Source organism: Diplotaxodon limnothrissa, linkage group LG17 (genome assembly GCF_057381915.1).
Source record: "Diplotaxodon limnothrissa isolate DT_005_m linkage group LG17, D_limnothrissa_male_GT1.1, whole genome shotgun sequence".
NCBI lineage: Eukaryota > Metazoa > Chordata > Actinopteri > Cichliformes > Cichlidae > Diplotaxodon > Diplotaxodon limnothrissa.
In genome coordinates this window covers 31004683-31032339 of record NC_140612.1, presented here as the reverse complement: position 1 = coordinate 31032339, position 27657 = coordinate 31004683, and the positions used below count along the sequence as shown (strand labels likewise).

At 40.9% G+C, this 27657-nt stretch overlaps 1 protein-coding gene across 1 annotated transcript in view; it reads right to left on the bottom strand.

Moving 5' to 3' along the window:
* Nucleotides 1-27657, bottom strand: part of plxna4 (plexin A4) — a 265266-nt gene that overhangs the window by 8838 nt on the left and 228771 nt on the right. Inside the window, exons 22-28 of the mRNA XM_085375902.1 lie at nucleotides 25035-25303; nucleotides 18978-19044; nucleotides 17092-17238; nucleotides 15844-16003; nucleotides 11382-11485; nucleotides 8223-8322; nucleotides 4839-5029 (exon numbers count right to left, since the gene is read on the bottom strand). Coding sequence (XP_085232028.1) covers nucleotides 4839-5029; nucleotides 8223-8322; nucleotides 11382-11485; nucleotides 15844-16003; nucleotides 17092-17238; nucleotides 18978-19044; nucleotides 25035-25303 — 1038 coding nt within the window. The remainder of the gene's footprint in view (nucleotides 1-4838; nucleotides 5030-8222; nucleotides 8323-11381; nucleotides 11486-15843; nucleotides 16004-17091; nucleotides 17239-18977; nucleotides 19045-25034; nucleotides 25304-27657) is intronic.

Genomic DNA, 27657 nt, shown 5'->3' with positions numbered 1-27657 from the left:
TCCCTGGTGGAGCTGAAACTGCCAACATAACCCCCCCACGACCATCTACCCTGTCATTAGACTGCACTCTAAACACAATGTGTCATCTGGATGTTTTGATGCCATCTGCCTCCGCATTGAAATGCAAGGAAAGCGACGTTGGGGATAGCAATGAAACAGGGAGGCTGAGACAGGCGCGCACACACACACTCTCAAGTGTACAAGTGGAGGGAAAATGCAATCCTTCCCTGCACCAGTCCACACACGTGAACACGTCCTGTACCCACACTCAAGAGTGTCACTGATGGAGCTAATATGAGAGATGTGAGTGGCGTTGCCAAGGAGAGGTATTTATTGGTAAGGTGAAAGCCAAACGCAGTCAATTACACTGCCTGTCTGCCCAATCATTTCTCAGCAAGAGAGATGGCCAGCCAAGATAAACTGGTTATTTCTCAAAAAATCCATCTGGAAAGACGATGCGCTGTCCGTAGTCAGAAGCCACCTTCCTGCACTCAGGAACGAGATAATGGCAGGAAAATGGAGCGACTCACAGAGGCTGAGAGGCGACGTGTGCATGTGTGAAGGTGTGTGGAGAACTATACAGTATGTGTCATGACGATAGCTGCTTTGTTTTTCCTGCCTCATCCCATTCTGGGATCTGTAGTTTGTTTATTAATTTCTTTCATATGCCCTGCACTTCACAGTCACTATTGCACCTCTCTTTCCCTGTTAACTGATCACCAGACTTGTTGGTTTTCCGGTGTGTAGAATCTCACCACTAAATGTCAGCAGATTGCAGATTTTTAGTCACCCGTTTTCATACACCTCCCAGTTCTACTGCATAATCCTGCGGTGCTACGGTGGCCGCTGTAGGACTAACAACTCTGGTCACTGTTTAACTGTAGTGAGTGTATGCTGTCAGCAAGTGTTTCCCTCTCCTGATGTGTATATCTATTAACTCTGTGTAAGGAGTTGATGAGTCAGCCAGTGTTAGTCAAACTTTCTTCAAAGTGGCGCTAACATTGTTGAACTTGGGCACTTTGGTCTCATATGATGTGGGAATCTACTTAATTGGTTTATCAGAACAATGGTGTTATTTTTAGGACATAAGCATGGCCTTAAAGGTGGCATTACGTTAGCTTTTAATCAGCTGTTCATCTTCAACAAACCAGCGTCTGCTTGTATGTATTCTTAATGAATTCATTCATGAAGTTTGTGAAAATACGTTTTGGAAGATGCAAGTACACACTCGTGAACAAGACCCCGAGATACTTAAAGTCCTCCACTTGGGGCAGGAACTTGTCTCTCGCCCGGAGTGGGCACTCCACCCGTTTCCAGCTGAGGGCCATGGCCTCAGATTTGCAGGTGCTGATTCTCATTCCCACCGCTTCACACTCGGCTGCGAACCGTTCCAGAGCGAGCTGGAGGCCATCACCCGATGAAGCCAACTACATCATCCAGAGAAGGGAGCGGGAGATTGACAGACGGTGCAGTCGCTGCTGTAGCTGCAGTGATGCAGACGCTGTACCGGTGGTGAAAAGAGAGCTGAGTATAAAAGCAAAGCGCTCCATTTACAGGTCGATCTGCATCCCTACCCTCACCTATGGTCACGAGCTGTGGGTAGTGACTGAAAGAATGAGATCGCAGATACAGAAGCGGCGGAAATCAGCTTCCTCTGAAGGCTGGCTGGCCTCTCCCTTAGAGACAGGGTGAGAAGTTTAGGTATCCAGGAGGGGCTCAAGTAGAGCCGCTGCTCCTCCACATCGAAAGGAGCCAGTTGAGGTGGTTCAGGCATCTGACAAGGATGCCTCCTGGGCGCCTCCTGGTTGAGGTGTTACGGGCATGTCCCACCGGGAGGAGGCCCAGATCAGACCCAGGACACCCCGGAGAGATTATATCTCTCAGCTGGCCCAGGAACTCCTTGGTGTTCCCCCAGACAAGCTGGAGGAGGTGGCTGGGGAGAGGGAGGTCTGGGCTTCTCTGCTTAGGCTGCTGCCCCTGCGACACGGCCGCGGATAAGTAGAAGAAGATGGATGGATGGAAGGTAATTACCCACTAATCAATGTATAAGTATGAGCAAAATATTATTTTTTTTAGTATTTAGTATTAAATGACCTCAAAAAACAACTGACTGCAACTTTAAGTGTACTGACTATAAGTATGTGGTATCACTAGTTCAAGATTCTTTATTCGTCACATGCATAGTTATGCAGGTATAACACACATTGAAATGTAACCTGACACGCTCCTCAACTTGTGCAAAAAAGGGGGGGAGAGAGGAAGAACATTATGTGAATGTGCAGTAGTAGCATTGTATGCTAGTGAATGTACAGAATGTACATTAAGTGTAGTATTCCAAGTCAAGGTAGAGACAAACGAAATATGGTAAATAATCACATACTAACCTTTGTCTTTGTCAATTCAATTGTATTTATATAGGGCGAAATAGTTCCCCCAAGGTGCTTTATATTGCAAGATAAAGACAGTCCAATAACAATGACTGAATAAATCTATTAGACAGCCACGGTGATATATCTACTCAAAAAGGCAGACATCAGTGTTTCAAGTTGTATGGTATTATGTAAATGTGCGAGATTCTACTATAAGACCTTTGGATGGGCCTATGAGTTGCCATGCTAAACTTGGGAATAAGTCTTCCTCCAGATCATGGCAAGCTGTCCAGGTGCAGAGGAAGCGAAGAAACCCCAAAAACCCCACCAAAATTATGATGATTACTATGCTCAGTACTGGGATGATGTCAAGCTGATATGTAATTTTGTTTTCTGCAGTGTTTGTAGTGCCCTACATTGATCCTGCACAATTCAGCCATAGCTCCTAAACACCTTCCAGTGTAGCACGGTAGAGCATTAAGGTACTCTTTGGTAATCTTTTCAGCAGAGCGACCGTGGTATGTGTACGTTAAACTTCTGTTTAACAGCTACAATAAATCCTTTAAGCTTATAGCTGTTACTCTGGGTTTCTCGTCTATTACTCCACTGTGAATTCATCTTAGCTGGGTGCCCACTTGCAGGCTAAATCGCCTCAAATTATAGCCAATTTGTCTAACTGTGGACAGATAAGTATCTTAACTCCCTGAGATAACTTGTTTAATCTGCCCAGCTAAATGCAAATCAACAATTCCTGATAATAAAAAATGAGATTCTGTTTTGCAGATCTATAGTGGGATTGGTAGATGGGATGATAACGTGTACTGTTTTAATGTTAAGCATAAACTTTTTCCACCCTACATTGCAAATATCTTAATGATGTGTTCGGTATCAATATGAACAACAGAACGAGCAGCGTATCATTAGTTTAAATCATTTGTGTTTAGATTTTGAGCTTAGATCGAGATAAATAAATATAACTGGAAAGGGTTTCTTATTGCTGTAAATGCTTTTGTGGTTGTAGAGGCTGTTGTTCACCGGAAAGCAAACACGCTTTCATAAAGACAAAAACAGCAGCGGCAAAAAAAGAGGATTTGTTTGCCTATTATCTAGATGTACTATTTCAAAGACAAGTTGGAATTGGCACAACCAAATTAGTTCCATGTTCCTGCTCATTAGCCAACATGTTCCATAAAGGATGATCATCCTGCTTCTTCCCTCTGTGCCTGTTTAATGGATGTGCTACCGGTGTGTTTGAGACACTCCACTTTAGACTCCTGACACTTTTCATTTATATTGCATATATTGAACTCGGTTTATGTTCTCTGTGTTAACAGCTAAACAAAGACATTCAGAAGATGAAAAGTGGAAGTGCTGGTGAATTTTAAAAAAAAACACATCCTAAAAATTTTCAGCTCACAGCCTCCCACTTTCTTTTACCCTCCCCATATGGCTGTGTGAGTCTGATAGAAAGGGTGTATTGGTGTTGGGGGGAAGAGGGACAAGGTGCTTTAAGAGTGGATTGTTCATTTGCATTCAGCTGTTGGATCAAAGTCACATTTTCCTCCAAACCAAATTAACTGTATTTTTTTTTCCTTCTTAGGGGCCATTGTCGCAAGACGCATTCAAAGAGACCAATTTTATAGTCATTTCTATATTTGCCTGATAATTTTTTTTTTTTTTTTATAACAGAAAAACCTTCACTGGTTTCATCGGTCTTTTCTTCTTTACCCTTTTTGATATGCTGCTGCATCAATGCAACAGTAATGAAAAAAGAAAAACAAACAGAAATATCAATTTTCTCGTTCTCACCTGAGGGGATAGAGGAATACATTTGAATAATCTTTTCCACTGAGATGACTCATCCAAAGTAAACATGAATATTTAAATACAGCGAGGGATTTTATTCGTTATTATAACACGGGGTAAAAGATGGAGTGACCTTTTAGCCTTTCACCTGCTGAACTGCTTCGGTTAAAGATGCTACTGCTGAGTTGGATAACTTTATTTTGTCTGGTTTGATCATATAAATTGTGCGCGTAGTATTGGCTAAATTGAGCAAGTTGCTAGATAAAGGAGACCTATTATGCTTTTCTGATTTTTCTCTTCAAATTAAACATAGGGAAAGTTTATTTGAGTTAATGAGAGAGGATATCCCTAATGTGGTCATTACAGAAACGCAGCTCTGTCTGTGAGCACTGTACCCCACCCACCAGCTGTTCAGTCTTTGTTTGTGAGGGGCAGCTAATCAGAATAAAGATAACTTAAAAGGAAGTTAAAACATCTTTTTTTTAAAAACAGTGGATAAAAGGATGGGCTGCACCAAAGCCCAATATAATATAAATAATGATTATTTGGCCAGTGATTCATGCAAAGCTACTCTAGTAGAGACTAAGAACAAAAATATGGACCTAGAGGTTAGCACAGTAGGTCCTCACAGATTAGTGTCTCTCCTAAACATAGATTGCTAACCTTGGTGGCCAGAAGTCTTGTCAGGTAGATCTCAGAGACCATCTTGCTCCCACGGTCGCCCTCTTTCTGGTCTCCGTGCTCGTGGTTCTTAACCAAGTGCCAAACCTTCACCCCACTCTCCAGGTCGGGGGTGATCATAGGAGTACGGGTACGAAGGCTGTCGGGGCTTCCAGTGTACTTGATCATGTTTTCTGTGAGAAACAACATGCTTCAGTTTATGAAATGCTGCTAATTTATGCAAAACACAGAGTCAGATAAGTGTTAATTTTCTTTTATAAAAATCATTAAAAACGTTTTGTTTTGTTGTTCAGATAGTCACAGAAGACAGATTAAAGCTAAATCAAACTAGTGAAAAGGAAAAAAGAAAGAATCAGTCACAGGCAGCACAAACACAATAAAAAAAAGGAAAATGCAACCAAAAAGGCAAAGAAAACTATAACCTGCATGTCAGCAACAGAATGTAGTTTCTTGGTCTGAGGTTTCCAATTTACAGGTGTGTGAGATTGGATATGAAACTTTCAGAAAGTCTGCATGGTTAATTTTTCATGGCTTCTTCTCCAAGTGACAAGACATAGCATTGCCACCTGACACAAAATCGAACAGGTGTCAGACGAGATGAAATATGTATGGCCCACCCAATGGCTGGAGCGGCGATGACATTTCCAAACACATGGCTCAATGAATGTTTACACAGTGTGAAAAAAAAAATTGATCAGTGGGTGCGGTTTGGAGAGGAGTGTAAAAAGAAAAAAAAAAGAGTGATTTTCACCGTGACAGAAATCAATCTGTCCAGAGAGAGAAGCAGGAGGAGTGTATGGAGAAGAGAGTCTGCGGGAAAATAAGGGACAGCTGGAGACAACAGATACAAAGTGTGTGTGTTTTTATGTGTCTGTGTATTGACTACTCATATTTGATCGCAGTATGATCAACTAAAAAAATTCAAACGCCTGCGTCTCCTATAGGGCACTTCACTGAGCGTTATTTGACTGTAGCTTTGTTACAAGGTTAACAAACCACATACACTATATGCAGGACAAGCGCGACACAAAATGTGGTGCTTTGAATTGTTAGCTTTGCCCTTGTGGTATGGCAGAACAGTGTGCTCATTTTGTGGTAATTATTTATTCAAGAAGTTGGAGAGCTGAGGGTGATGCGTAGTGAGTGATACACAGGAGAGAGAGTTTCTCTTTCTTTTTATTCTATTCTGATCCAGTTCCGCACGCGCTGTTATATTTCCCGTGTTTCCCTTCTTGTGGTTTTTTGATGGGAACATTACATCAAAGATCAAACACAAAGGTTTCTCCTTTCATTCTCCAACTCAACATGTTATAGAGAATGTTTGTCTGAATCTTTGAACTTTTTTCCACAACTTTCTCACCAGCCCCACTCCTCTTCCTCCTCCTGCTGCTGCTCTTCAGCAGCTCTATTAAATTCACCCTTGTCTATTTCTTCACTATTTGGCTATTGTACTCAGGGAGAGTTCAAAGTCACTCTCAAGTACCACACTAGTTGTGAAGTGCATCACACTTGCATTTGAAGTCAGTCCCTTTAAAAATAAATTTAAAAAAAAATATATCTATATATATATATCTATATCTATCTATCTATCTCTATATATATCTATATCTATCTATCTATCTCTATATATATATATATCTATATATATATATCTATATATAGATATCTCTATATATCTATATATATAGATATATCTATATATATAGATATATCTATATATATAGATATATCTATATATATATAGAGATATCTATATATATAGATATCTCTATATATATATAGATATATCTCTATATATATAGATATATCTCTATATATATATAGATATATCTCTATATATATATATAGATATATCTCTATATATATATATAGAGATATCTCTATATATATAGATATATCTATATATATAGATATCTCTATATATATAGATATCTCTATATATATAGATATATCTATATAAAAAACACCCAGCACGCCCCTGCGGGCGGTTTATCCTTCAAGCTCGGGTCCTCTACCAGAGGCCTGGGAGCTTGAGGGTCCTGCGCAGTATCTTAGCTGTTCCCAGGACTGCGCTCTTCTGGACAGAGATCTCCGATGTTGTTCCCGGGATCTGCTGGAGCCACTCGCCTAGCTTGGGAGTCACCGCACCTATATATATAGATATCTCTATATATAGAGATATCTATATATATATAGAGATATCTATATATATATAGATATCTCTATATATATATATATCTATATATCTATATCTCTATATCTATATCTATATATCTATATATCTATCTATATCTATCTATATCTATATATCTATATCTCCATATATATATATATATATATATATATATATATATCTATATATATATATATATATATATCTATATAGATATATATATATATATCTATATAGATATATATATATATATATATATATATATATATATATATATCTATCTATATAGATAGATATATATATATATATAGATAGATATATATATCTATATAGATAGATATATATATAGATAGATATATATATAGATAGATATATAGATAGATATATAGATATAGATAGATATAGATATAGATATATAGATATATATATATCTATATATAGATATATATAGATATATCTATATATAGATATATATATAGTGGGGTGTGTATGGAGGGGGGGTATTCCTGGCATCCTCCTTCTCCTTCTCTCCCTCTTCTGTTGCACCACTCACCTTGCCCTATCTGGTCTAATTTAGAGCTGGAGAGATGAGGTGAGACCATATGGAGATGAGACAATGCTAATAACGTGGGACCACATTTGAAGTGTCTGAAGTGTTTGTGACCAGTGAGGCTTAGCCCTTTGATCATCAACAAACTTGATGGTTTTTCAGGTTCAAGGAGACGTGTAGAAGGCACACAGGAAAAAACACATGGAAGGATAAGAGGAGCCACTTTGGATTCTCAAGAGGCCGGAACAACTGAGGAAAGAGTGCGTTTTTGTCTCTTCATATTTTAGAAATCTTGTATTTCTGGTCCACCACTGCTGACATGCAGGGTCCTCAAGTGATACCATCCACTGCTGCAGGGTCAGTGAGTTACTCTAACAACACCGGATTATTAAACAAAATGGACAAATGCAATATTTTTATTCCTTGAGTGGATTGTTTTATTTCAAATAAATTTATACGTATAGTTTTGCTAATAATTTTCATTTTCATTACCAAGCATTAATTCCTAAGATATTTCTTTTACTGAGTTATGAATACATTAAAAAAAAACAAAATACATATAGTTTCTAAAGCAAACTCGGTCCAGCTAAGAAAGTGGCTCTCTGATAACTGAAACTTATGGTACAGAAAGAGGCCGGCTTACCATATTTACTTGCAGAAGTTCGGGACACGGTGGAGTTATTTACAGAGTTGTAGGCTGTAACTTGCTTGGGAACCAAGGCCATTACTGCATTATCAGGTACCTGAAACACAAATATAATGTAAATCTCTCTTCAAAACAATAGCAATTTTCTGTGGTATTTCTTTCCCCATTTGTACACATTTCTGACACAGCCACTAAGAATAGGAAAAAAAAACATATCACTGCGTAGGTGTCACTTTCTGTATTTCCTTCCATCTATTCTTGTTTCGGGTGAATAAACAGAGAATATCTTATTACCCTTATGTGTTTTGCTTTGCCCACACATACATATGATGACTGACAGTGGGAGGGAGAGTTTTGCAGAGCATTGTGCAGGCCTGTGTGAGAGAGGATGTCACAAAGTCTCTATTCAATAATACCTTTCCTCTAGGGTGTCGTGTTTGTGTGTGTGTGTTTGAGAGCATGTATATGAAGATGTGAAGTGTGTGGAAATGAATGAATGAATCAGTCAATTGCATGCTCCTCCTTCCCCAGTCTGCCAAATAGGATTCAATTAATGAAACTGGAATGCAGCCTCTCCCACCAGTACACACACACACACACGCACATAATGCCTCTATTCTACATAAAATGACTACCCAGGCTGCAGGCTAAGCCCGGGTTAATTGAAGTGATCTTTATCACCGTGTGGGTGGATGCAACCGAGGGGGTGGGGACTTCAGCCCATGTGTATGTGTGTGAGGTCCGGGGCGTTATTAAGATTGCATTGTTATTTCACCCTTTCACTCAATCTGCTCCTTATGCATAATATGTTTATATCACTGTCTGTATGAGGCCCACAGGGCAGATCTCCTCCCTGATCACTGCTCTTATATGTCGAACCCATATGAAATAAGCAGAGCGCAGTGGAACATAATAGAATGTGAAAAAGAAGGAGTGGCATTTGGGGAAATAACATTTGGAGAATAAAGGCAGAAAACAGAGCACACTTTCCTGAAAGAGAGGAGGCGGAGAGAAATGTCTCATTATGGGCCTGAAAGATCAGATATGGAAAATGCCATTTCTTCTTTTCTTTTGCTTGTAGCTACCATGTGACGTTTTCCCGAATGAGAAGTTTCCACTTAGTTTGCGATGCAAACTGTGACAGTACAACCAAGTGCGGGGGGGAGTTTGGCTAGTGGCAGATCAAAGCTGATTAGTGTAATAAAGAACAGCACATGATTCTATTCAGTGTGTCTGGTTGGCCATATTAGCTTCAGATTGGACAAACAATACTGATGGAAAATGTCTGAAGGAAATGGCAAAATATAGCTGCACATCTGGGTTCTTTAAGATGGCATCAATCAATAGAGGGCATCAATGGATTTGATCTCACTCACAACGATCTACGGATTTCAAATCAGATCATTTCAAAGAAATGAAGTCAGTAACAGAAGATTAGAAATGCTAAATATGGGACTGCAGATGCCCTTGACTGAAGCTTGAATGTGTTTGTGATGTCCCCTCCCTTTCTAGCTCTGTTTAGCCTCCTGACAATTTCACAGACGATGCCATGTTTTTTTTTTCTCCCTCTCTCGGTCTGTCAAGGATAAGGTGCCCTTATTCCCCAGCCTGAAAAAATGAATTAACTTCTGTCTTCATTATCTTATCTCCAATTTGAATCAGCTCCCTAATCCATTCCACCCACGCTTCATACTCACAGCCTGTTGACATTTAATTTAGGCACCACGTAAACTGCACTTGGAGGGCACAGTCGCTACTTGCTCAACTGCTTGAATTATTAACACCTTATTGACAATACAGGCCTGTTTCCCCATCCAAACTCCTTCCATGTGACTGGATGTGCAGTTATGAGTCATGTGGCACAAAACACCTGCCGATTCGTGTCAAAGTCTCTGTGTAAATGCACCGATGTATTTAATGAGTGACACATCTTTGTATTTTGTGCATTTGTCTTCGTTTGACGGTCTCTGACCAGTGATGTGTGTCCACGCCAACATTAATCAAAGTCAAAAACAAGATGATCCCCGGAGGCAGCACACCTGAAGCCCACTCCACACAGGGGATTACTCCTAAGTGTCACTGTGCTGTTGGCAAGTTCCTTGCCTCACCTTGTGAGCCAGGCAGATAACATGTGGTGTATAAGGGGATGTCCTTATCTGTCAAGTACTTGATAGATAACTGCAATAAGTGAACTCTGAATTATCTAGTCAGCTTAAGGAAAAGGAGAAGATGAGTTGCAAAAGCAGCCACAGATAGTGAGATGATGTGTAGTAAAGAAAGGGAGACAGATTGTATGCAATACTAAATGCCAGGTGCTTGTGCTCACTATCAAATTTTCTTCTAAAAAAATGTGAAGTGATACATTTGAGGTTTGCTGCTGAAATGCAACAAAAACTTTTCTAACTTTCTTTAAAGTTTTTGCAATTTCAAAACTTTGTGACTTAGCCCATAAAAATATGAAATAAATAAATAATAAAACTACCCGATTTTAATTTTGACCTCAAAAAAAGGATAGCTCAGGATAGGATACAGGAGCATGCTTGATATTGTTTGGCATTCACATGTGCAGCATGGGTTTGTCCATGAGGAGGAAGTGTTTGAGAGAAAGGACTGACGTCTTTAGGTGCTACAGCATCAGAACCAGCATACTCATCACATTATGCTCCTTGTAATTTTGTGCTCTTGCTCAAAATGGTATTTAAGTTAAGAACTGCTGTCTTTACACGCTGTGGAGACGCAGCACGTAGAACAAACCCACAAGTACATGTGGGTAAGAAGGCGATCTAAAAACAGCAACTACATTAAAAGCAGTGCTTTGCTGCCCCAAGAGGCTATCTATAAACAAAGATCTGCCATTTTTTATTTAATTACAGCATTTCTTTTTTTAATGGGTGTAGTCGTGGAACTTTAATTACACCTTGTAATGTGAATTTCTGTACTGTATTAACTGCAAGCCCGAAATTATAAGGTTCAAAGTTTCAGCTGACACCATTCTCTGTGCAATGTGGTGTAAAACTTTGATTTTCACGTGTACATGGGCGTCCACACCATCGACAAACACAAAGCAAACGTTCGTAACTATTAAATCACTGGAACACAATAATGAGTTTAATACAGGATCCAGCTGCATTTTTCTGTATACCGCTAAAAGCGTACCTGATAATGGGACAGCATGTTCAGTCTCTTCCAGTCACCTTCGATCTTTGTGGTGATGTCCTCATCCTGCAGGATCATGCGCTGTCCTCGACCCTGACGCCACTCTGCAATTGAGATGGAATTTAAAAATATATATATTTCAAATAATCTTCTTATAGAAATCCATCAGACCAGGTGCCGAAATAATCCTTTAGGAGACACAAATGTAAAACATAAAATAGAGATGTAATGATTACACAGATACTTGATATCTCTGAGAAGTTAGAAGACCTCACCTTGCAGCATGTATAGTCATCCCGTTCTCAGTTTATTCTCTCGCTCTCTGGAGTTTATCTTTATACCCCTTTCTACTTCTACTCGTCTCCCCACATAAGAGCACTATATCCCAAATTACACAACAGCCAGACCGACTGTCCTTGAGGAGTCCACAGAGGGAAAACAGACGATGCCAAACAGAAAAGTCTGAGTGTTATGCTTTCAGGCCTCCCCCAAAATAGTGATACCTTAATCAAATTCAGGGATCCAGTCAAACGAAACATACATAATCCATCCCACACACAGCCCGTTCAACTGATTATATTTACTCTTTAAAAATCTCACCATATAATTTAGGAAACAACCATTCTTTCATTTAATAAACATATTTTTAGTCAAATATTATTATTTGTAAGGAAAAAAAATAGTTTTGTGTTATAAGGTTGAAAAGTTCTGATGGCTCTAGTTTTCTTGGCTTCTTTTTATAGCTTGTGCCTAATTCTGTTAGTCAGATATATTCGGATTCTACACTGGCTGTTTCTCTGTGTAGCAATCAGAGTCTCCCTATGGGCTAAAAAGTTAGTTTCTAACTCTGGCTTAAGTTTGCAATTCTTAGATGAAGAACAAGCACACACCAGAGGTAAAAAAAAAAGCACAACTTTTTTCTAATAAGAGTGTCAAACATTATTTTATCATCACCTTGACCTCTTTTTTCTTTGCTTTCCACAGAACAATCAATTAACATTGTCTAATAAGACTGAATAAAGTCAAAAGGACATAAAAAGGTCTTTGGGTGGGGGTAAAAGGTTAGCAAATAGGTAGAACTAAAACAGAAAATGCTTCTGTGCTAGACGACTACAAAATGCGAGTTAAATTAATCACCCTCCTCCTCTTTGCTCTTTTCTCCATTTGTTTTGCTGGTGTACTCGATGGCTGTGAATATAGGGTTTGTGCACTTCTATTTCTACCCACAGAACTAGCCTTCACGTTTCAGCCTCTGAAGGTACTATTGGTTCCTGTGCTTCCTTCATCAAACTTTCATCTTCATCCCGCTGCCAAGCTGCTCTTAATGTTGTTCAGAATCTCCACCGAGGCGGACCACAACACAATTCAGCGAGACAACAAAATTGCCAAAAAATTGTGCAACTTCAATACCCAGAGTCTGCTGACCATCTAATTTCCATGCTTTTCAAAACAAGCAACTTCCAGTCCGCGTTTTTCAATGACTAGGAAGGCTTTTACATGACCTTACATCCAAATTACATCTGCATTACATATACAACAGGCCTTGTAAATCTGCGCAACCTCACTACAAAGCAAAACAAAAGCTTTGATAGAAACATCTCACGATACCCCAGCAACATTATAATGAGTGAAAAAGGAAAGCCATCTTGAAAACAAACAGGCAGATGATTTCTCTATTCTTTTTGCAGACATCATGGGCTTTATGAATATGTTATTGTGCCTGCACTACTTGCTGAGCTTCCCACTTCTGTCAGCCACTGTCATCTCCTATTCTGATCACAAACAGAGAAACAAAGCGGCAATCACCGCGATGCTTGGTGAGGCCTGTCTTTGGAGGATTGACCAGAATTGTGTTAGCAACTGAAAAATCTGCTGGAAATACAGATTCTCCTGTTGTTTGTCTATACAGTTCATCTTCCCATAAAGATGCAAATAAGCGCCTGTCTCCAGGCAGGGCTCAACAGACGAACGGGGAACAAAAAGAACGAGAGGAAGGAACAAATAAAAGCATAAACCTGGTGTGAAAACTGCAACAAACAGATCACACGTATTCCCAAATCCAGTGGTATCTAATCAGGATGTGTGTGTGTGTGTGTACACTTAGTCTTCAGGGGAATGAATAACAGCTGAAGGTAAAGTGAAAGGCTGAAGGTGACTGTGGTACTTGACAAAGAGGCAAGACACAGGTTTGCTACTGCCAGCATTTGCACAAAGACACCAACACACACAGGGCTTACTTCTTTGTTCCTAGGTCCTATCTTCATTTGTACTCTACAGAGGACTGCAGCAGAGGGCAGTGGAATTAAAAACAATACCCCAGGATAACAACGCTTCTGGCAAGTTTATCTCAAGACAGGCCTGCAAAAATCCTATTATCCTTATCAACAACTGTGTGTCGGAAGTTACAAAAGCCACTGGTGTTACCTGTACATGTAGTTAGAAAATAAAGTGAAATAGAAGATGTGTTTCCACTGAAGAGTTATCATCAGTGTTAATTGTGCAATACCAGGAAAAAAACAAATCACAGACGTGAACGGATATGTCAAACCTGTTTTAAGTCTACTAATGGACTTGTGATTAAGAGAGAAACTTCTTTTAATCTGTGCAGCAAGTGTTAGAAATACATTTTAATAAAGTTTCTTTCTAACATTATTTGAAATGTCTACTCATAACAGAGTTGTTACACTCCTCATTAGACGGATACAAGCACTAACCACACGGTGTGAATGCTTAACCAAGATGTAGGAGTGTTTAGTATTGAAGGTAAAATTGCTACATGCTTACACAACACAGTTTCAGTTAGGGAGACGCTGCCTTGACCATGTGTGGGGGTATAACATAGTGTTTCTATACTGTTGATAGCGTAACTAGATACAAACTTTGAGGTACCGGTTAGAACTGACACAAGTGTAGAGTAGGTAGGTATTTTCTCACACAGGACAAGACCCCAGATTGAGGACGAAGACCAATGCCAAGAGGAAGGACCACGAGGAGAACGAATCAGGGAGCGCTAAACCACGGCCTCTTCCCAGCGATAGCCAATCACAGATATATGCGTGTCTGATATATGCTTTGAATTATAAATATTTTTCCACTTTTCTGTGTGCAGACTGCCTGATATAGAGAAGTCCACAGCTGTGCAACTCAAATCTCTAACCTTTTGATAATAAAATAGTGTGAACTACTAGATTGTCGCCTGAACTTCACTCAGAAAAAAAGAACACCACACAAGTGGGGTGCAAAATGTTTAGACAGCACTGAAAAAATAACCAAATTGCTCTATACACGCGTTCTCTTCTGCTTACATTTATTCATTCTCTCCCTTATGCTTGCAATCACACACACACACACTCGCACTGAGCGAGTGACCAGAGAACTCCAATTGCCAATTCCCTCTTGTAATAAAACAATAATAGAACAACACGTCCTGCCCAAATGGGGCCATAAAACAGTTTCATCCAGGAGTGTTGTCAAAAGGCTAAACTAATCTTTTTACTTAGCTGTCTCAGACAGATTCCCTGTGGTATATTCCTAGCCCATCTGAGAGCTGAGGTTGGTTATAAATATGCTATTACCAAAAAACAACAGGGGTTTGAAAAAATCCATCTGGCAAAATTAAACCATAAAAAGCAACAGTCCACAGTGAAAAGACAGCCTGTAGGTATTTGGCAGGACAACAATAACGGATAACAATATTATGCTCACATGTAGTAGGGGTGTGCATGTGTACCCTACACCAATAAAGGTGTACAAGAACCCCTGAGCACTACAGTAGGATGTCTTGCCAAGAAGGTACATAATTGCACCTCTTTCCCCTAACAGTGGCCCATTAAAGTAATTACTTGCTTTAGGAAGGAAGGAAAGAAACACACAGAGAACGAAGGGAAGAAATAAAAAGGAAAGGAATGGCTCGCTGAGCGTCGCAATTGATTAGCTGATCAATCATCTGACTCAGACGCTAGTTGACATCTGAGTCGATCGATGGGAAGTTTTGGGAGGAGAGAGACCAATCTCAAGACATCTGAGCCATCACAGCCAGGAAGTCAAGTCTCCCGAGGTAAAAAAAAACAAAACACAAAACAACTTCTCTATATCTAAGAGGACTTTACTTTTTAAGAAGGCCTGGGTAGAGTGGAGAAGATAAAAAATAAAATAAAATAAAAAGTCGATGTCTGTCTCAGCTCAGCCAGCTTCCTCCAGGCACACGAATAGATCATTTCTATATTTCATATTTTTTTTGTCTTTTTGTGTTTTATTCTTGTTTGTATTTTCTTCTGGACCATTGAGTCCACAATAAAGGCTGTCTGATCTGAAACACTGAATCTTAAGAACTGTTTTGATAAGCTGAACAGTATCTACAGGAATGTGAAGGAGCTCCCAATCATAGAATTATTTCAGATTTCTATTTCATTATTCTATTTTTTTCCCACACTGTTCACATAAACAAGGCAAAGATTCATACCCAGGTCCATATCAGACGCTTTCAGGCGGTGTGAATGCGGGACGTTCTTGTAGATGGCATCCAGTATCTTCTCCTTCACTTGGCTTATGGTGTCACAGTTTAGCACCTTAACCTGGATCTCTGGACTCTTCTCATTTTCTGGATGTATGCAGTTTACCACCTGAAACACGCACAAAACCATCACTGTGGTGAGTCTAATAAGGACTTGCGGGTTAAACGGTATCATAAGGTTTTATTTTACAGATGCAAAATGGATCTTTCGGAATATATACTAAAAACAAGTTGATTTAGAGCAAGGTAAAAAAAAAGTAAGGTTGTTGACAACTTTGCAGGAAATAGGTTTGTGTGTTTTATGTTAATAATGATGATTGGTACTCAATGGAAATGCAATAATTCTGTGCCTGCCAAGGGGTCCGTGAGAGAACTGCAGGAAAAGAAAATATTCACTATGGAAACTGCTCTTTTCTCAGAGCTTGAGACGAGAGTAATTTGCTACCTGAACTGATGAGCACTAAAGTAGCTAATTATAACAATATTATCATATTCATCAGCTCTTACAGTACTGCCTTTGGGTGTTGGTGGCAATACCTGAATTACAAGATGAGCACAAATACACGTTAAAGGGGTGAGAGAATAAACGTCTCATCTTTTATAAAAGCATCATTCCAAACACGTATGCCCACGTTGTACATAAAATGAAAAATTCCCTTTAAAAGGGTTAACTATCGGCAGTTTCTAGACATTTTTCTACTGCAAGAACTGGGGTGGGTAGAAAACTATTGGTGTTGGAAAAGACAATGTGAAATATGTATGCAAATCTGTACTCCCAGAATGCTGAGTACAAACTGGAAGAGAAAACCGAACAATGTCTAAGTTTCCCCTCCAGAAACAACAACGGTCACAGTGGAGCCAGGATAACAGACAGATCTGGGCAGTAAATCAGAGGTTCCATGAGGAGCGAGCTTCATCGTCTGTGCGCTTGTGCAGACACATACACAAACATAGTCTATTTCCTTCCTCCTCATCCCAAAGCCCTGCTCTTTTGCTTGACAGCTCGGGTCTCAACAGGAAGTGAGGTCGCCCCTCCCGTGCCCCCTTCATGTCAAGCGTAACAACGACAACTTTGTGTCCCATTGCAAATCTCATGACCAACCACCCATAACCAACCTTTTACTCTCGCCTTGTCCCCGAAAGCATATTAAGTGTCCCCAGTGAGCCCTTGGACCCGTGGGCAGGTGAACCCCTTACCAGCGTCTTGTAGTCAATCTGTTGTCTGATGAGCTTGTCTTCACTGAGCGAGTAGCGTGCCTCTCCTGTGATGGAGTCAATGGGGCCTTTTTCCATCTGCTGCTTGATGGCACAGAAGAGGGAGAAAAGAGGCTCGCCTGCACACTCCTGTGAAGAGATTTGACGAAAGGGGGACGTTTGGAAAAGAATGAAGACATTTTAAAGCCTTTTTTCTGTGCTCAGCTCACTGACAGCGAAGCGTATTTTTGTCTCAGAAGATAAAATTTTGTGGCGGGTTTTTATAACCGCTTTACTTCCAAGTGTTGCTGAGTAAGACTTATAAACGTCATGTTCCCGATAATATTGCACCTGTTTCACCTAAATTAAAGAAAATTGTACCACCTATCAATATAGAGCCATTGCCGAAGTTAGGGGAAGGTTTGATGGATAAACAATTTTTTTTAAAAAAAGTGAAAACCCTCCCCAAGACACTCCTGTTTATCAAAAAGAAGAGACTGGCCATTTATCATTGTTTATATTTATCTCCTCCAGCTGCAGAAAAGTGATGACTACGGAGATGGCGGAGAGAAACAGGATGATTGTGACATTTTCTAGACTCAAAGGTGGAGAGAAGTTGTGGTTTTGCTTTTAGTGAATAGTGGTGTCCTGTGAAGTAAAAAGTACACCTCAGTGCTGCATCAACATGTCAGTATGCTTTCTAGCTAAAAAAGGACAACAAATCCTCCAAGTGTTAGATGAATCTTCGGTGGCTGTGGCAGAGAGGCTGTCTTTTGAATATTATGAAAACATTTTCCAAATGGAAGCCCAGACGACACACAAAATATGCCGTGTGTACGCTGTATTTTATGCACACTCATAGGCTATTTGTGCTATTCCTGTACCCAGCTGTACTAAAGGTAAACATCTGATTTAACAGACTCAAAAAAGTACATGCAGAGTTACAGGACATCAGACATGATTATGCTTGTGCTATATTGATATATCCATACGCTGGAAACCAGAACAACCAGTAACAATAATTCAGCTGTTAAATATTGTTAAAATTAGGAACACTGGCCAACTGTCCTATTATAGTTCCTTACTATCCGAACTATTAAGAGGTCCCTGAAAAGCCATCAGTGGATCCAAAACACCAGTATTAACAGGGGCTATCTAAAGAAATCACATTTGTCCCATATTAGCTTCTCCTCACGGGCTTCATGAAAAAAAAACAAACAACCTCAAATTAAATGTACCATCATTACCATCATAATTTATAGTATCATATTATCCCAATACAGCACTTTATGTCAGAGTGCAGGCTTACTTGTGGTTCCCAGAGTTTTGGAAAAGTGCAATGATAGGCAAAGCCTTCAGCTATCGGCTCCTCTCTTGTGGAACCATTTTAGATCCAGTAGGCAGAAAACCGTTTTATTTTTAAGATTAGACTATAACTCTTCTTCTTTAAAGCTTATATTTAGTTAGGTGACCCCGAACTACCCTTTTGTTATGCTGCACAAGGCTCTGGCTGCTGGGGGACCTGATGCACTGAGCACCATGCCTCAGCACCACAGTTTTTATGCTTTGTCCTATCTGTCTTCCTTTCCCCTTTCTTCTCAGCTCAGCTTTTTGTGGCATATTGCTGAAGTGCCTTGCCTTTTTGGCACGCTAGGCTAACTGGTGATTCTAAAGTGGCTGCAGGTGTGGATATGAGTGTGAATGGTTGTTTGTGTCTTTGTGCTAGCCCTGTGTAGGACTTGTGACCTGTCCAGTGTGTCTCTTACCCCGTGTCAGCTGCGATGGGCTCCAAGCCCCCCTGCAAACCTCAACTGAATGAATGGTTAAGCCAATGGATGGATGAATGGATGGAGAGCAGGAAGCATAATCACAGAAAACTAAAGAGTTACCTTCAGAAACTTGTAGAGGAGGAATGTAAACCAGTTGGTCAGCATTTTCTCCGCAACAGACTCGGTCCTGGAAACAGACAGCGACAAAGCACATCATGAACATATGATCCCTGTGCTCTTATTACATCATTAATATTCAACACCATTGTCAAATATTAAGTTGAAAATGATGGCCACTGCCATTGAATACGCCTGGGCTATGCAAACATAATTGCAAAGCCATGTATTGGGAAAGCCTTTGCACGTGCTATATGATGGCCTTTCAGACAATCTTTCGGCTTGCCTTTATGCTCAGGCACGCCAAGGGCAGCTTGTCTACAGTGGCAGGGATTTTAATATGAGGCAAAGCAATTAAAAGCCTTTATTTGATCCCAGTGGATTGATGTCGTTAGGGGCTGGAGCGACTCTGTAATAACACTGGCCTCATTATCAAGCGCTCCCTTGCCTATTCACTGGACTAACACTCGATCCGTGCACAATAGAAAGTGAATGAATACATCTCCCTCCCTTTCTCTGCCTGGCATCCATGCTCCACTGGTGTGGCAAAATGGTGTGCATCTCTTTTTGTGTGTATGTGCTGACCTGGGCTAGCAGAGTGAGTGATCCCATGTGAATGGCTAATATGCATACATAATAACAACAGTGGTGGCAAAGAGAAAAGGAGGATAGGCAACGATCGAATGTCTTTTGACAGCAACCTTCTTGGCCAGCAGCAGGTGTGTGTGGGCAATCTGTCAGAACACCTCAGATACACACCCACACACCCCTGCCTCCATCCTCAATGAGCAACTACCATAGGCATCAATATTTCAGGATTAGTGTCCATTGTGCCCGCTTGTGTGCGTGTAGATTTTGTCCCTAGTGTTTCGACTGCCACCTGCAGCCCTCCCACCCCTCACCATTCAGACAGCCTCTTAAAGGGACTTCAAACTGAGCTGTGAGGAGGGGGGGCTTCATGTCTGCTGTGCCAGTGGGCTGGTCTGGTACCCCCCTCTCAACACTGGCACAGCACCTGGGGGGGATTAACTTCCTGCCTCTCACTGTGCCCGCACTTTTATTTTGCCGCCCTTCCTCCATCCACAGATCCAAGGGTCAACAAGGTCACGTTTCATCTTTTCTTTCATGTGTCCTTGCTCTCTCTCTTCCTCCCGCTGGCTGCAATATTCTGGATCCTGTAATCATACACGCTTCCAAATCCTCTCCATTTCCACAAATGTAGCCTATCTATCAAAGGGATGAAAGGAGCATGGAGAAAGGAGGAGGTGCACTGGCAAGGAAGGAGTGAGGCAGTACTGAACAAGGCAAATGAAGAAAAGAACTAAAATAAATAGCTTGCCTTTCCCTCTTTAAAAAAAAAAAAAAAATGAATTCCTCAACTTGCTTTTTCTTACTCCAATCTCCAATGAAAGCTGTGTTTGTGTGTTTGTGTGTGCCTGGACAATTGCAAGGCTGTTTTAAGGCTAGTGTGCAAAAAGCACAAATTAATCCCACTGCGCATGTATTCAGAAATTATCATGTGTGCTGACTAGTGTTTATTGTATGTGTCTGTGCATGCGTCTGGCAGTGGGTGGTAACCCTGCAGTGCTAAGAAGTCTTGGCACAGCCGCACTGTTTCGCTTATGCTCATTCTCACTCATAGCGCACTCTGTGGGGAACGAGGATAAAAATGGCACTGTGACGGAGATGTTTGAACATCTAACATTAGCGTTCGGTTTTATAACTTTCGAACAATGTTCTCCAAACCTTTACTCGGCTCAGATTCAAAACACAGCACAACCTATGTTTGGGTTAATGCAATGAAATGTGCCGTGGCGTGTTGGCATGGTCGAGCTTGTCTGCTTGGCAGACAGACAGTGGGACAGTGAGCATTGAGAATGAGCTAGAGCTGTGGGGACCTGGCAATATTTCGTTCCCATTGATTACCGAGGTAGGATAGATGGGACTCCATGCCTCATCGAGTATTTAATCTTTTCGTTGGCCACACCTGCAAGTTACGTGCATTTTAATGTCCATATGACACAGTTAGTGTGACTCATTAATCAATATCCAGCCAATTAAGTTATAAAGAACCTTTCGTGTCACCTTTAATCAAATCAAATCACTTTTTTTCATTTACTGATAAACTGTTTGTTCACACTTTAGAATACAACGCAGCTCCTCCAGAATAATAGAGTTACAACAATATTAACAAGTCCTTACTCTGTCTAACAAACAATTTCTCACATTTTAAAAGCTGGAACCAGAAAGTATTTCACAGTTTTAAATGAAATCAATTTAATAATGAGTTGTTAAAAGTCCAAAATATATCGTGACAATCAACAAAGTATTATTTCATGACACCTATCCGTTTGTCTGCCTGTCTATCAAATTCAGCTTGAGGTGTCTCTCTTGCATTAAGGGGAAGTAGTAACTGCAGTTTCTTTGATTTTAGCCACATGCTAAAGCAGCACAGCTTGAAATGAGAAACCATTTCTATTTGTCACTATGGCTCTGGGTGGGTGAGGAAGATTGGTCATCATAAGTGTCAAACTGTCTTGCAGTGATGGCTTGCTACTGACTCGGACTTGTTGATGCATGTGCGCCGACATTTATTGCATTTATTGCTCACACCCAAACAGAGAGAGCGCTTATCCTTATACAAGGGGCCCTTCAGACCTGTGCGATGACAGGATGTCTGTGCATGAAGCCAAAGCAATATTGTGATTAACACATGAACATATTGGGTTTTCATCTTTTGACCAAAAATCAAAACTGCTATTTTGACGCGTCGACTGTCGCCAAACAAAACTTAAGGCTGCAAGAAAGGCAGTTTAACTCTGCATGATGAGGGATGCTGGTGTGGGGAGGCTTGGAGAGATGGAGGAATGAAGCAAAGAGAGGAGTTGAAGGAGGAGAATGCAGCAAGGAATGCGACAGATGGTTGTGGAAGGCTCTCGTTAGTTAGCTTGCCTGGTGGTTGTGCTTCAGCACAGGTTGAGATGGGACAGATGGAAGGATGTGTGTTCGTGTGTGGAAAGAGAGAGAGAGAGAGAGGGAAAAAGGCACACACACACACACACACAGATTTCTTGGAAGAGGAGGCAGTGGGTATCCGTGCTCAGATGCTGTGCCAGAGACACCCTGCTCACGCACTTTAAGCATTGATTTAGCAATCAAGAAAACAGGGGAGGGGAGGGGGGAGAAGGGGAGAAAGAGCTGGGAATATAGATTGAGGGAGTGAGTATAGGAGAGCAAGTGAGTGATAAAGATAGTGACGATGTTACACAAGGGACACAAGCTTCAAGCTTCAGAACTGAAGACAAACATGAGAGAGAGAGCAGCGAAGAGTGAGACGACGGAGTCAGGTAGTGAGGGAGGAGAATACTTTAAATGAACAAACAAGGAAAGAAAAAGAAAAGAGACAGAACAAATTAAAGAGGGACTGGGGGGTGGAGTGCTACTTCCTCCATCTTCACAGCCCCCTGCCTATATATCTGGGCTATTTTCAGTTGCTATCCAGCGACGCACCAGTCAGCCCACACTACAGGGTGGCAGAGCTTGCTCAAACTGCCTTATCACATCTGAAATGCATGCTGGGTTGTTGGAGAGCTAATAAGCGCAACGGTGGAGGAAGAATGAGATAAGGACAGTCTGATCAGTGCCAATCACAATCGTGTGTATGACAAATAGGGATTCAAACTGGGTGTGGATGTGTTGTAAACATGTGCTCTTTCCTCACTGCTGGCTGAATGCAATGACATTGTCGCCGGGGTTTCCATCTGCCCTGTCACCAAGGGTGAAGAGAAGGAAGTGTCAAAATAAAGTATCTTATATTCGGTGTCTACAGTTGTTGGTCATGCACAGGTCGCTGTAGAACTTTCTGTGACTATTTCCTTGTGAAGTTAATCCTAAATTCACTTTTGAATCAAATTCTCGTATGAGATTAATAATTATCTGCATGGAGAGCACACACAAGGCTCTGGTGACGCATAAACTGAGTGATCAAAGAGCTGCTCTCACGACTCGCCTGCGTGCCTTAAAGTCATCAGCTTTCCTCAGGTGGTGACACAGCTTTAAGTATCTGCATTGTCCTTGACCGCCTCTCCCTGTCTCTGCTGTACGCGCCATCTCTTATGCTGTATCTACGGCCGGGATCAGCAGTTACTCCATTGTTTAGTGGCTGCACCATATTCGGTGAGCTCTGGCTGCAGTTAATCAGCTTCCAGCCCAGACGGCAATAATTTCTCTCTGCATCACCAAGCAGAGCCTAAACAGGCGTTCATGAGGTGAATGTGCCCACTGTCTTCTGGATGGTACGGTGAACAGCATTAATTTCAGTCCCGTCTGCATATCCTTGCTGTGTTCATGCATTTGTCTTCGTTGGCCGAGAGTGAGTGAGGGTGTTTTTAGGCAGAAGGAGAATAAGAATTAGAATCGAAATGAGATGGACAACTTCATTTATGATATGCTTGTCAAATTATCTGGGGATGCCAAGACTTGAGTGACAACCTGCAAGTAAAAACAACATAACATGTGTGTGTAGTGTAAGTATCAGTGAGCATGCACGCGCTACACACGTACAGCTGTGAGGAAGCCGGTTCACTCAAGAAACCATAATCATCACATTTACCAAACACCGTAGGCAGGAGGCATAATCACATACAGTGCTGTGTTCAAGTGCATGCCATTAAGGCTTTGACTGCAAATCCAACGGAGGATTGTGATTGTGCCAGAGTGCAAGCTTTTCACAGTCTCACTTTCTCCCGTTTTCATAAATGAGTTTTTTTTTTCCTCTTGAGCTATTTGAAATTGGATTCAGTGCTAATTAATTATAATTATTTTGCTAATGATGTGCACGGTAATACACTCTGGTGTTTCTGAGACAGAGCCAGCAATTCAAGGTCACAGGAGTTAATCCAAACATGTCAGGGGACACATCCAGTGCTTCACAGTAAAGAGGAACCTGTATAAAACGTCCATTTCTATTCCAAACCAACAAGAATACCAAGCTAGGTTCAGAAAAGCAGATGTTGTGTTAGATAACGCATTTTATGTGTACCTATAGACTGATCTGCTGTAACTTTATGACCAGTGACAGGTGAAGTGAATAACCCTGATTCTATCAAAAGTGAACCAAGGAAAGAAAAGTTGTGAACTAGGAACAGGGTCCAATAGATGAGCTACTGTTGCTCAAATTGCTGAAAAAGTTAATTATGGTTCTGATAAAAAAGCGCTAGAACACATAGTGCATCACCGTTTGTTGTCATTCCTGCAGACCAGTCAGGGTGGTCATACTAACCCCTGTCCACCAAGTATGGGCACTTAAGCATCAGAACTGGACCACAGAGCAATGGAAGAAGGTGGCTCAGTCTGATAAATCATGCCTTCTTTTATATGCGTGTGTTCCATGTGCTTTGCTTACTTGCAAACACTTGGCACCAGGAAGCACTATGAGAAGCGAGGCACTGTGATGCTTTGGGCAACCCTAACCCTAGCACCAGGTGGGTACCTACTGGTGCCCTGTTATTTCTTCAACCCTTGGGCCCTGTCATCCATGTGGATGTTACTTTTGACACATATTACCTACCTAAGCATTTTTGCATAACATGTACACCTTCAGCAGGATTTAAACCCTGCCAAAAAGAAAAATGGTTCACAAAAATTTGAGAAGCACGACAATGAGTCTGAGGTGTTCACTTGACCTCTAAATTCTTCAGATCTCATTCCAATCAAGCATCTGTGGAATGTGCTGGACAATTAAGTCTGATAAATGGAGGCCCCCCCCTGCAACCTATACAACTAAAAGGATGCATTGCTAACATCCTGGTGCCAGATACCACAGCACACATAGTGGAGTTCATGCTTCGATGGTTCAGGGCTGTTTTGGCAGCATAAGGGGAACCAACACAATACGGTCAAGCATAGTACCATTAACTTACTATCAAAAAGGTAGGATATGTCTTGGTTAGAATATACAGCAAGGAAGACTAAATTGTCCTTCACCAACTATGTAACTTCAACTTCACTGATATCACAGTCTAACAAGTGCTCTACTTGGTTTTCATGCCTGCTCATTACCTGCGGAGGAGCAGTTTGGGGTGGTTTTTGCTCTCGAGGTTGCGGTCTATGAGGTCGGACAGCAGGTGCTTAAGGACATCAGTGGCATACTCCAACTTGCTCTGCAGCACTGTCATGATGAGTGAGGCCACATTGCCGCGGTCCCTCATTGAGAAACCACGCTGGGCCTCCAGAGTGCGAATAAAACACAGCAAGAAGATCTTGTTGTTAATGAGCTGACCAAAGAGCTTCAGCCCTTTCTCCACCTGCTCCTGGCGGTAGCCTGGCACCTGCACGGAAACAGAAGAAATGTTCACTTACTTAAAGAATACAGACTTTGAGTGGTACATTCAAGGCCATGACATACAGACTCAATTAGTCACTGGGTAATTCAAATGCACTGCTATTTATTACCTTACAAGATGTACAATGTGTTAAGTCTTCTTTTTAAAAATGACACTTTTAGGTAATGTTTATACAGATAGCATGTTGGACTAATCACAAAACAGTCAATAGGATTGAGAAAGTGACTCTATTGTGAACAAATTTTCCACCTTGTCACCCTCAAAGCATCACATTTCCTCCACCTTGCTGAATAAAATGCCAAAAACCTCTTAAGCAACTTTTCTCCTGCTCTACATTGTTCTGTTATTTCAATCGTTCTACAAATGTGTTTCTTTTTTACCCAAACACAAAGTTAAAATTGGCATGTCCATAGTCCATAGTGTTGGTGTTTTGTCCATCTTAATCCTTTCCTCTTATTAGTCTTATTAGTCTCCTCTTATTAGATGTGTTTCATCTATTCCCATCTTTGCCCTAAAAGAGTGTCCTGAGGAAAACTCTTTGCTGCAGTTGTTGGGAACACTTGTTGAGAACTGAATTCTCGCTCCAACCCTCTGAACCAGAAAAACCTTCGTGATCAGTTGTGGTCAACTTCCCTCAGTACACAATGGAGGACATAGTGCTGAATGGAAGCATGGAAGAAAAAAGTTATGCATCAGGATAAACAGGTTTTCTTTGATCATGACCATGCTACAGACGTGATTCAGAATGGGATGGAAAACACCGGAATTAAGAAAGCTTGATATGACAGAGGAATTCAGGGAATAGCAATACTCGTGAGACTTTGAGAGAGTTACTCGTCAAGGTTGCTGTCTATCGCCTCTTCTCTTTCGTTTATATACTAAACCCTTGGCACAGCCCATATGACAAAGTGAGCACATGAGAGGAATAAATATTAAAGGGAAAGACCATGTCATCAGCTTTTTTGCAGATGATGTCATACGATATCTTGTGGGGCGATAGTGGCTCAAGAGTTGGGCGTTCGTCTTGTAATCGGAAGGTTGCCGGTTCGAGCCCCGGCTCCGACAGTCTCGGTCGTTGTGTCCTTGGGCAAGACACTTCACCCGTTGACTACTGGTGCTGGTCAGAGGGCCCGGTGGCGCCAGTGTCTGGCAGCCTCGCCTCTGTCAGTGCGCCCCAGGGCGGCTGTGGCTACACTGTAGCTTGCCATCACCAGTGTGTGAATGGGTGGATGTGTAAAGTGTAAAGCGCTTTGGGGTCCTTAGGACCAAGTAAAGCGCTATACAAATACAGACCATTTACCATATATCCACAAAATTCAAACTATCATTTTTTTGTTTAATGTAATTAATACCTTCGCTGAGCATTCAGGGTACAAAATTAATGTGGTTAAAAAAGCCATGCTTGCGACAACATCATCTAAATATATAAAAAAAACATATATGAAAGAACATGAACTTTGTAATAGGCAATATTCTGGGCTATCAAGTATCGCAGGGGTGGGGGAACTCCAGGTGCCAAGGGCTGGTGTCCTGCAAGTTTTAGATATCACTTTTGGTCAACACACCTGAATCAAATGATTAGTTAATTTCCAGACCTCTGGAGAACTTCAAGACATGTTGAGGAGATACTTTAGCCACTTAAATCAAGGACACGTCTAAAACCTGCAGGACACCGGCCCTGGAGGCCTGGAGTTCCAAACCCCTGAAGTATTGCATAATTTTAAAACTATGTATCTTGGGAACATTATTAAATGCATTGCGTGGAATGACCTGTACTTGATAAAAAACTTTATTGAGAGCCGCAAAGAAAGCTTTAACAAGAAAATATTCTAAATAGGTTTCGTAATGTTCAGATTGAAAGAATTTTTTTTGATAAGTGGAGAACACACAAGGCCTTATAATGTCCATACATTATAAGGCACCAAGGAAAAGGTATGAAAAACATTTATAGGCTATGCGTTTTCGTACTTAAATGTATATGTAAGCATGTATATGCAGGACATTTGCAACTGGCACCCACATTTTCTTTCTCTTTTCAGTTTAGTTTTTCTCTGTTCCCTGGAATTTAGTTGATGTCAATATCAAAATTGTGAACAAAACTTTCAGTAAAAAAAAAAAAAAAAAGTGTCAAAATATTTATTCATTTAGAACACTTTCTTTGCAATTGCACGTACTATGAGTGTTTATGTTAATCAGAAGCACCGAGACTTGTAATAACAAAAACTATAAATTAAAAATTAAACTATAAATTAATAAATACACTATTTCCCTACATAAAAGTGCAGTTTAAAAGTAATAGGTTCATCCCATTGAATAAAAGATGGAAAAAGGGGGAGGAA